Source organism: Lithobates pipiens, unplaced genomic scaffold (genome assembly GCF_037356315.1).
Source record: "Lithobates pipiens isolate NorthernLeopardFrog02 unplaced genomic scaffold, aLitPip1_a1.2 Scaffold_24, whole genome shotgun sequence".
NCBI lineage: Eukaryota > Metazoa > Chordata > Amphibia > Anura > Ranidae > Lithobates > Lithobates pipiens.
The window spans coordinates 25,409,045-25,419,492 of NW_027507786.1; the positions used below are offsets into that span (position 1 = coordinate 25,409,045).

The 10,448-nt window shown below is 41.6% G+C and overlaps 1 protein-coding gene across 4 annotated transcripts in view; it reads left to right on the forward strand.

Annotated features, from left to right (window-relative positions):
• KCNC1 (potassium voltage-gated channel subfamily C member 1) overlaps positions 1-6,472 on the forward strand; it is a 261,907-nt gene extending 255,435 nt beyond the window's left edge. Inside the window, exons 3-4 of one of the 4 annotated variants that reach the window (XM_077453715.1) lie at positions 3,720-3,908; positions 4,797-6,472. In XM_077453715.1, the coding sequence (XP_077309841.1) occupies positions 3,720-3,908; positions 4,797-4,846 (239 nt within the window). In that variant the 3' untranslated portion in view covers positions 4,847-6,472. The remainder of the gene's footprint in view (positions 1-3,719; positions 3,909-4,796) is intronic. The other 3 variants (XM_077453716.1, XM_077453717.1, XM_077453718.1) reach the window with 3 other exon arrangements.
• The last annotated feature ends 3,976 nt before the right edge of the window (positions 6,473-10,448 follow it).

Consider the following 10,448-nt stretch of genomic DNA (forward strand, 5'->3'; position numbering starts at 1 on the left):
CATATATATATATATATATACACATACTCTACACTGACCACTGACTGTACTATATATATATCTATCTATATATTTTACATTGACTGCACTGTATATATATTAAAGGAAGGTCCGTAGACGTGGTGTATCTAGATAAAGGAAGATCCGTAGACGTGGTGTATCTAGATAAAGGAAGATACGTAGACGTGGTGTATCTAGATAAAGGAAGGTCCGTAGACGTGGTGTATCTAGATAAAGGAAGATACGTAGACATGGTGTATCTAGATAAAGGAAGATACGTAGACATGGTGTATCTAGATAAAGGAAGGTCCGTAGACGTGGTGTATCTGGATAAAGGAAGGCCCGTAGACGTGGTGTATCTAGATAAAGGAAGATACGTAGACGTGGTGTATCTAGATAAAGGAAGGTCCGTAGACGTGGTGTATTTAGATAAAGGAAGATACGTAGACGTGGTGTATCTAGATAAAGGAAGGTCCGTAGACGTGGTGTATCTAGATAAAGGAAGGCCCGTAGACGTGGTGTATTTGGATAAAGGAAGGTCCATAGACGTGGTGTATCTGGATAAAGGAAGGCCCGTAGATGTGGTGTATCTAGATAAAGGAAGGCCCGTAGATGTGGTGTATCTAGATAAAGGAAGGCCCGTAGATGTGGTGTATCTAGATAAAGGTAGGCCCGTAGATGTGGTGTATCTAGATAAAGGAAGGCCCGTAGACGTGGTGTATCTAGATAAAGGAAGGCCCGTAGATGTGGTGTATCTAGATAAAGGAAGGCCCGTAGACGTGGTGTATCTAGATAAAGGAAGGCCCGTAGATGTGGTGTATCTAGATAAAGGAAGGACCGTAGACGTGGTGTATCTAGATAAAGGAAGGACCGTAGACGTGGTGTATCTAGATAAAGGAAGGCCCGTAGATGTGGTGTATCTAGATAAAGGAAGGACCGTAGATGTGGTGTATCTAGATAAAGGAAGGTCCGTAGACGTGGTGTATCTAGATAAAGGAAGGCCCGTAGATGTGGTGTATCTAGATAAAGGAAGGTCTGTAGACGTGGTGTATCTAGATAAAGGAAGGCCCGTAGATGTGGTGTATCTAGATAAAGGAAGGACCGTAGACGTGGTGTATCTAGATAAAGGAAGGACCGTAGACGTGGTGTATCTAGATAAAGGAAGGCCCGTAGACGTGGTGTATCTGGATAAAGGAAGGCCCGTAGACGTGGTGTATCTAGATAAAGGAAGGCCCGTAGACGTGGTGTATCTGGATAAAGGAAGGCCTGTAGACGTGGTGTATCTGGATTTTACAAAAGCATTTGACACAGTTCCCCATAAATGTTTACTGTACAAAGTAAGGTTGGTTGGCATGGACCATAGGGGTGAGTACATGGATTGAAAACTGGCTACAAGGGCGAGTTCAGAGGGTGATAAATGGGGAGTACTCGGAATGGTCGGGGGTGGGTAGTGGGGTCCCCCAGGGTTCTGTGTTGGGACCAATCCTATTTAACTTGTTCATAAACGACCTGGAGGATGGGGATGGGGGAAACAGTTCAATCTCTGTATTTGCAGACAATACTAAGCGAAGCAGGGCAATAACTTCTCTGCAGGATGTGGAAACCTTGCAAGAAGATCTGAACAAATGAATGGGGGGAGAAACTCTGGAGGGATGTAGGATGGAGAAGGACCTAGGGGGAGGGGAACCTCTGGGGGGATGTAGGATGGAGGAGGACCTGGGGGTCCTAGTAGATGATGGGCTCAGCAATGCCAAGCTGCTGCTAACAAAGCAAACAGAATATTGGCATTAAAAAGGGATCAACTCCAGAGATAAAACGATATTCTCCCCTCTACAAGACTCTGGTCCGGCCGCACCTGGAGTATACTGTCCAGTTCTGGGCACCAGTCCTCAGGAAGGATGTACTGGAAATGGAGCGACTACAAAGAAGGGCAACAAAGCTAATAAAGGGTCTGGAGGATATTAGTTATGAGGAAAGGTTGTGAGCTCTGAACTTATTCTCTCTGGAGAAGAGACGCCTGAGAGGGGATATGATTTCATTATATAAATACCGGACTGGTGATCCCACAATATATAAATACCAGAATGGTGACCCCACAATATAGAAATACCGGACTGGTGACCCCACAATATATAAATACCGGACTGGTGACCCCACAATATATAAATACCGGACTGGTGACCCCACAATATACAAATACCGGACTGGTGACCCCACAATATATAAATACCGGACTGGTGACCCCACAATATACAAATACCGGACTGGTGACCCCACAATATATAAATACCGGACTGGTGACCCCACAATATACAAATACCGGACTGGTGACCCCACAATATATAAATACCAGACTGGTGACCCCACAATAGGGAGAAAACTTTTCCGCAGAAGGGAGTGTAACAAGACTCGTGGCCACTCATTAAAATTAGAAGAAAAGAGGTTTAACCTTAAACTATGTAGAGGGTTCTTTACTGTGAGAGCGACAAGGATGTGGAATTCCCTTCCACAGGCGGTGGTCTTAGCGGGAGGGCATTGATAGTTTCAAGAAACTATTAGATAATCACCTGAATGACCACAACATGCAGGATATACAATGTAACACTGACATATAATCACACAACATACATGATATACAATGTAACACTGACATATAATCACACAACATACATGATATACAATGTAACACTGACATATAATCACACAACATACATGATATACAATGTAATACTGACATATAATCACACAACATACATGATATACAATGTAACACTGACATATAATCACACAACATAGGTTGGACTTTGGACTGTATTTTTCAACCTCACCTACTATGTAACTATGTAATTACAAAAGACAAGGGGCACGCTTTAGCACTGGAGGAAAAAAGATTTAACTTTCACATATGGAAAGGCTTCTTCACAGTAAGAGCTGTGAAAATGTGGAATAGTCTCCATCAAGAACTGGATCTGGCCAGCTCAGTAGATTGCTTCATGAAAGCTGAATGTATTTCTAAATGTACAAAATATAGCTGGATACTAACATTTATAGGTAATGACACCAGGGGGAAGAGATCCAGGTAATATCCAATTTTTGATCCAGGGAACATCTGATTATTGATCTGGGGAATATCCATTGGCATCCTGGGGGATCAGGAAGGAATTTTTCCCATGTTGAAGTAAATGTGGATGATTCTTCATGTGGGGAGTGGAGGTTGCCTTCCTCTGGATATAGGATTGTGTAGATGGAGGTTTTCTATTCATATGTTCTTTTTTCTTTTTCTTGTTTGAACTCGATGGACTAAATAACAATGTAACTACACACACAGCTAATCCAAGCACATTTTCCATGTTCATCACAATCTCCACAGCTAATCCCGCTTTCCTTCAATGTTAGATGTAGATATGTCTGAGTGTGGATTTCTTTGTCGCAGACCTTGGAACACTTCCTGCTGCCATATTGTGACTTTTCAGGTGCAGGCAAAATGCAACTTTGTGATGTAGAAAAAAAAAAATTTTTATTGTGAAAGTCAAATGAAAAATGATAAAGAGATCAGATTTTGGCAGAATAACCCATTCCAACTCCATAATAGATGGTCAGTCTGGTCAGCAGAAAGTGGTCCATGGTCTGCATGAAGTGTGACTAAGTCAGTGCCAAATCCTATTTTCTGTACTGTAATGAACAGTCTTTCCAATGGAATTCTTATTATATGTTTGAAGATTCCAAACTGAATGGAGAGGTGGCCAAGGCTGCATTGGCAAACGAAGACTGCCCCCACATAGACCAGACTATAACGCCCGATGAGGGTCTGTCCTTCACCCAGTCTAGCACTCGGGAGAAAGGCGGACCCTACTTTCTCCTTTCACCCGAGGAATACCCGAGTCCGCCTGATGGAGGAGTAAGAAAGGGTAGGTAGACAAAGATTAAAGGCCAACTCCAACAGTACTGTGTCCATGAGAACAATAGGAACATTGTATTCACACATGATGTCTTCCACTAGACCAGGCAAAGCTGCATTCCCCAATAGATGAGCCGCCATGTCTGCCATGGAATTAGACTGTTACCCCGCTATCAATGGAGGGGCAGCCTGCTCCCCACATACTGTCTACAGAGCAGGCATTCATACACACACATAATTGGCAGATGAAGGGGAAACATCCACATATACACACACACACACACATATATATATTAATTCACTCCAGCAGAACAGGAGGAGGCATATGGACAAACCACACACACTACAATTCACATTCTTATTATCAGTGTAAGCATTCCCAGTCTTTTTGGGACAATGTTTTTGTCAGCACTTGTTAACCCATTAGATGTCTGTTAAGAACATTGTTATTGTTGTCATAATCTGATTCCATTGTCTGCCAATTTGTGCCCTCTGCATGTGTAAGCAAGAAAAAACTGCATGCTGTAGGTGCAAGCAAGTGGGTGGTATCACTATGGCAACAGGAGGACCTCAGGCAGGTGGCCCGCTGCATGTGGAGCCTTAGATTGCAGCTGCCTTTCAACAGTTGCCCATGCAATGTCACAGTATTGCTTGCATAGAATATCTGGTGGTGTCATGCAAAATTGGAAAACTCAAGAGAAAAAGCAAATGTTGAATGTTCCAGACATGTTGAGGGAGATAGTGCAGTGGAGATGAAAGAAGAGTCAAGCATGTTTATTATGAAGTGTTGATTTCCTTGTTGGGATTCTCAGTGTCCATAATGAGGAACAGCAGCAAATCTGTACTGTGTGCTATATTAAATATCCTCTGTGATTTTCATCTTGTAATCTCTCCATAGTTTGGCTCCGCTGGATATTGTTGCCAAGTGATACGACTCTCAGCATGTAACACTGCATGGGAATTCCGCTGAAATGGCTACACTGTTGACTTCATTCTTAGTCCATTCAACTTTTTGATCCACTGCTGTACTTTGCATTCCATCTTCCCAATGAAGGTTCCAAAAAATGTCATAGCTAAAATAACTGGGAATGTATTAGAGCGTCCTCCGGTGTCTGCATCCTGCACCTTCGCCTTCTTTCTCTTCTCTATCCCATCCATTTGTAGCATGGATCAGTATCAGAGAATGGTCTAAAAAAAAGCTTTTTAATCATTCTTAAGTTCATATGCTCCAGTACGTTACAGTAGCATCTTTTCCAGCCTGGTGCTACTGATAACCACTAACCAAGTATGGAATAGTGACAAATGACCAGATGCGGGCATTACATTTTTCTGGTGGGCCATATGCTGCATGATCTCAGTATATAGGAAAAGGCTAGTATGATGCATTTCTAACATTGGATTTGACTGGCTGCTGACATTTTGGAGACAATTGAAGAAGCATTATTTCTCAGGATATTCTTTGAGCCATAGGAACCCTGCGAGAGTCTGCCCAAGCACAGTAGGATGAATTGATGCATGAGCACCTGGTAAAGTAGAAAGCAATATTAAGGTGCAATGAGGTTCTGCTGACTGCATGGAAATATTAACTTGGCTCCATTGGAGAAGATTTGGCTGCCTCTGCATGTGGCTCTCCTTTATTTCTTCTATCGTTATCAATTTTCATCAAGCTGGAAGAGTGTTAAGTATTGATTGTATTCTTTACAGGCATGTTTTTGCAAAGAGCATCTTGTCATTGCTAAATATGCAAAGAGAGGCAGCCATGGTGCCCTGAGAGGATGTGCTGGAGACGTTACATTCACCCGGACCCAACCTCGCATAAAGACAAACATAACTCCGCCAAGCAGGTTGTTAAAGGACTCTTCCTCGAGGTGTCGGGTGATGTTAACTGAGATTGATGCAGGCTTTTTCTACGGCTGAAATGTAAAACTGTAGAGGAACCTCTTATTTATTTAGCATGAATTGCATGATGTAAAAAAAAAAAAAAAAAGCTAAATTAAGAAAAATAGAATTGCAAAATTCTCTTGAGAAATCAAAAAATACATCTATTTTCTTTTAAATCTCTTTACTTTTACATACATTATGTAGCAAAATGTTAACATTTTAAACTGTAAAATGAATTGCTCTGGGTTGCTTTTTTGTATATGGACTGATGCTTGCACTCCAACTGGCACTGGTCACATTGACTAGGTCTTCATATTGTACATCATGAATCACAAGACAAGGACCTTTAGCTTGCTGTTTCCATTGGCATGCTCGTGAACAAGGAACCAGCATCTGACTTGACAACACCTGGCTTCTACTGACTGTCCATCTGAGGTTCTATTGTACTTATCAGTGTATAGCTCAACATGAATATCCTTCAAAAGATTGTTCTAATTAAATAATCTATATGGATATCAAAACAACAAAATGTGTGACTTTAATGCCGGGACTTGATGCATAAAATCAGGAAACATTTCTGTCAAATGAGAACAAAGAACCGCATTGTATGCAATTTCATATGCCTGACGCAAAGATGCATGTGCAATGTTATGCAAAAACGATCGTGCATGAAATAAATTTTTTATCATGGTTTTACTGCCTGCTCTTTATACAAATATCCTAGGAATGCTTGTGGAACTTGCAATGTTAAAATGACAATGTAACAATCTTTTCATGAATGTTTTTTACAATGGATTTTGTAGAAGTTTCAGAATTTGTGTTACCAAGACAAACTAAGAATAAGCACATTGGAAATCTCCATTTCCTCTTGGACAATGTGAGTCCCAGGTAAAGCCTCTAAACCTATTCTGACCTCCAATGTTCCTCCTGCTCCCCTCTCTACAGGTAAGACATTATCTTTATAATTACAACACTTATAAGTCATCATCACGTCCATTAAACTTCAAAATAAGGAAAGCGGCTTTTACATTGTAGAGAGGAAGGTTGGCCCACAGGCTGGCCCGTTATATAATGTAATTTATCCAACTGTCCATCCAGAGCCTCTGGTTTATAGACCGGATACATCCTAAATATAGAACCATTTATTCAACTTTCCATCCAGAACCTCTGGTTTATAGACTGGATACATCCTAAATATAGAACCATTTATACAACTGTCCATCCAGAGCCTCTGGTTTATAGACGGGATACATCCTAAATATAGAACGATTTATCCAACTGTAATACCAGAGCCTCTAGTTTATAGACTGGATACATCCTAAATATAGAATGATTTATCCAACTGCTGATCCAGAGCCTCTGGTTTATAGACGGGATACATCCTAAATATAGAACGATTTATCCAACTGTAATACCAGAGCCTCTGGTTTATAGACGGGATACATCCTAAATATAGAGCCATTTATCCAACTGTCCATCCAGAGCCTCTGGCTTATAGACCGGATACATCCTAAATATAGAACGATTTATCCAACTGCTGATCCAGAGCCTCTGGTTTATAGACGGGATACATCCTAAATATAGAGCCATTAATCCAACTGTCCATCCAGAGCCTCTGGTTTATAGAATGGATACATCCTATATATAGAGCCATTTATCCAACTGTCCATCCAGAACCTCTGGTTTATAGACCGGATACATCCTAAATATAGAGCCATTTATCCAACTGTCCATCCAGAACCTCTGGTTTATAGACTGGATATATCCTAAATATAGAACCATTTATCCAACTGTCCATCCAGAGCCTCTGGTTTATAGACCGGATACATCATAAATATAGAACCATTTATCCAACTGTCCATCCAGAGCCTCTGGTTTATAGACTGGATATATCCTAAATATAGAACCATTTATCCAACTGTCCATCCAGAACTTCTGGTTTATAGACCGGATACATCATAAATATAGAACCATTTATCCAACTGTCCATCCAGAGCCTCTGGTTTATAGAACGGATACATCCTAAATATAGAGCCATTTATCCAACTGTCCATCCAGAGCCTCTGGTTTATAGACCGGATACATCCTAAATATAGAACCATTTATCCAACTGTCCATCCAGAGCCTCTGGTTTATATAGACTGGATATATCCTAAATATAGAACCATTTATCCAACTGTCCATCCAGAACTTCTGGTTTATAGACCGGATACATCATAAATATAGAACCATTTATCCAACTGTCCATCCAGAGCCTCTGGTTTATAGACCGGATACATCCTAAATATAGAGCCATTTATCCAACTGTCCATCCAGAGCCTGACAATGCAGGCATAGGTAAGTAGCTGTTCTTCTGCTTTTATATCGATGATTCTTTGTCTCTGCCTTGTTTCTATCCTTTCAGTGTATTCTACTATCAGCAGGCTGAGGCAGCGCTCTCAAATCTTAGACTCGTCTCTGTTTAAGTTGCTCGTGCACGGAAGCAATCTTCCCTCTTGGATCCTACAATCTGTTGCATGGTTGAACTCTTTGGAAAACATCTATTTTTGGTTTGGTTGGAAGTGAAGTCTTTTGTAGTACATGGCTGTCCAGGCAATGGCTCTCACGATGGTATCGACATGTTCTGAGCTCCGGCAGAAGACAAACCTCCAACCTTTGGAATCCATCTTTCCTGCCATTTATATAGTATAAGGTTCCTTCAGCCCTGGTACAGAGGAAAGGATGGAGGGTTCTGGGTGGGGGTCTGTAATAAAGGGCCCTCTCCACTGATTGGTCTCACACACAGACTATACAAACCCATTCTTGAAATTGGCATCAATCAGCAGAAAGTTTTATTCCACAAGAATGTTTCTGATCTAAAGTGTGTGTGGGTTAAAGTGAACCCAAAAAATAAAAATGTCAAATGTTCCTGCTCTTCTGTATTACATGTGGTGACTGCAGTTGTTTTTCCCTTTATTTTATTTGGTGATCCTGTGAATAACACTCCCGTACTGTATCTGAAGCTATAAATTGGGATAAAATCTTAGGAACAAAGAACGTGGAGAGAGATGGGTTTGCTTTAAGAGCATATTAAATAAGGGCATTAGCCAATGCATCCCACTGGGTAATAAATTTAAAAGAGCGAACAAAAGTCCTGGATGGCTTAACTCCAACGTAAAAATGCATATAAAAGCAAAGGAGAAGACCAGCAAAAAAATACAAGACTGAGAGATCATCATCAGCATTCAGACTTTATAAAAAACGCAACAAGAAATGTAATGTCCCATACACACGAGCGGAAATTCCGCCAGCAAAAGTCAGGTGAGAGCTTTTGGTCGGAAAATGCGGTTGTATGTTCCATCGGACTTTTGATGGCGGAATTTCGGCCAGTAAAATATTGAGAGCAGGTTCTCAATTTTTCGGTTGGAAAAAGTTCCAATCAGAAATTACGATCATCTGTACAAATTCCGATGCGCAAAATTCCTACGCATGCTCAGAAGCATTGAAATTCATTTTCTCTGCTCATCGTAGTGTACGTCACCGCGTTCTTGACGGTCGAAAGTTCTGCGAACTTTTGTGTGACCGTGTGTATGCAAGGCAAGCTTGAGCAGAATTCTGTTGGAAACACCATCCAAGTTTTTTCCGACGGCATTAGGATGAAATAAGGACGGCTAAGATAGAACACAAAAGACACATAGCGGAGGAGAGAAAAAAAAAGCCCAAGAAATTCTTACTACATGGCAAATGGGGTTCAATGTAGAAAAATGTAAAATAATGCATTTGGGTGGCAAAAATCTGAATGCAATCTATAGACTGGGGGGAGAACCACTGGGGGGTTGTAGGATGGAGAAGGACTTGGGGGTCCTAGTAGATGATAGGCTCAGCTATGTGGGAGGGAGGAGCTCAGGTATGGGGAGGGAGGAGCTCAGGTATGGGGGAGGGAGGAGCTCAGCAATGGGGGGGGAGAACCTCTGGGGGGGTCTAGGATGGAGAAGGACCTGGGGGTCCTAGTAGATGATAGCAGCAGCTTGGCATTGCTGAGCCTAACAAAGCAAACAGAATATTGGCATTAAAAAGGGATCAACTCCAGAGATAAAAGGATAATTCTCCCCTCTACAAGACTCTGGTCCGGCCGCACCTGGAGTATACTGTCCAGTTCTGGGCACCAGTCCTCAGGAAGGATGTACTGGAAATGGAGCGACTACAAAGAAGGGCCACAAAGCTAATAAAGGGTCTGGAGGATATTAGATATGAGGAAAGGTTGTGAGCTCTGAACTTATTCTCTCTGGAGAAGAGACGCCTGAGAGGGGATATGATTTCATTATATAAATACCGGACTGGTGACCCCCAATATACAAATACGGGACTGGTGACTCCACAATATATACATACTGGACTGGTGGCCCCACAATATATAAATACCGGACTGGTGACCCCACAATATATAAATACCGGACTGGTGACCCCACAATATATACATACCGGACTGGCGACCCCACAATATATAAATACCGGACTGGCGACCCCACAATTTATAAATACCAGACTGGTGACTCCACAATATATACATACTGGACTGGTGACCCCACAATATATAAATACCGGACTGGTGACCCCACAATATATAAATACCGGACTGGTGACCCCACAATATATACATACCGGACTGGCGACCCCACAATATATAAAT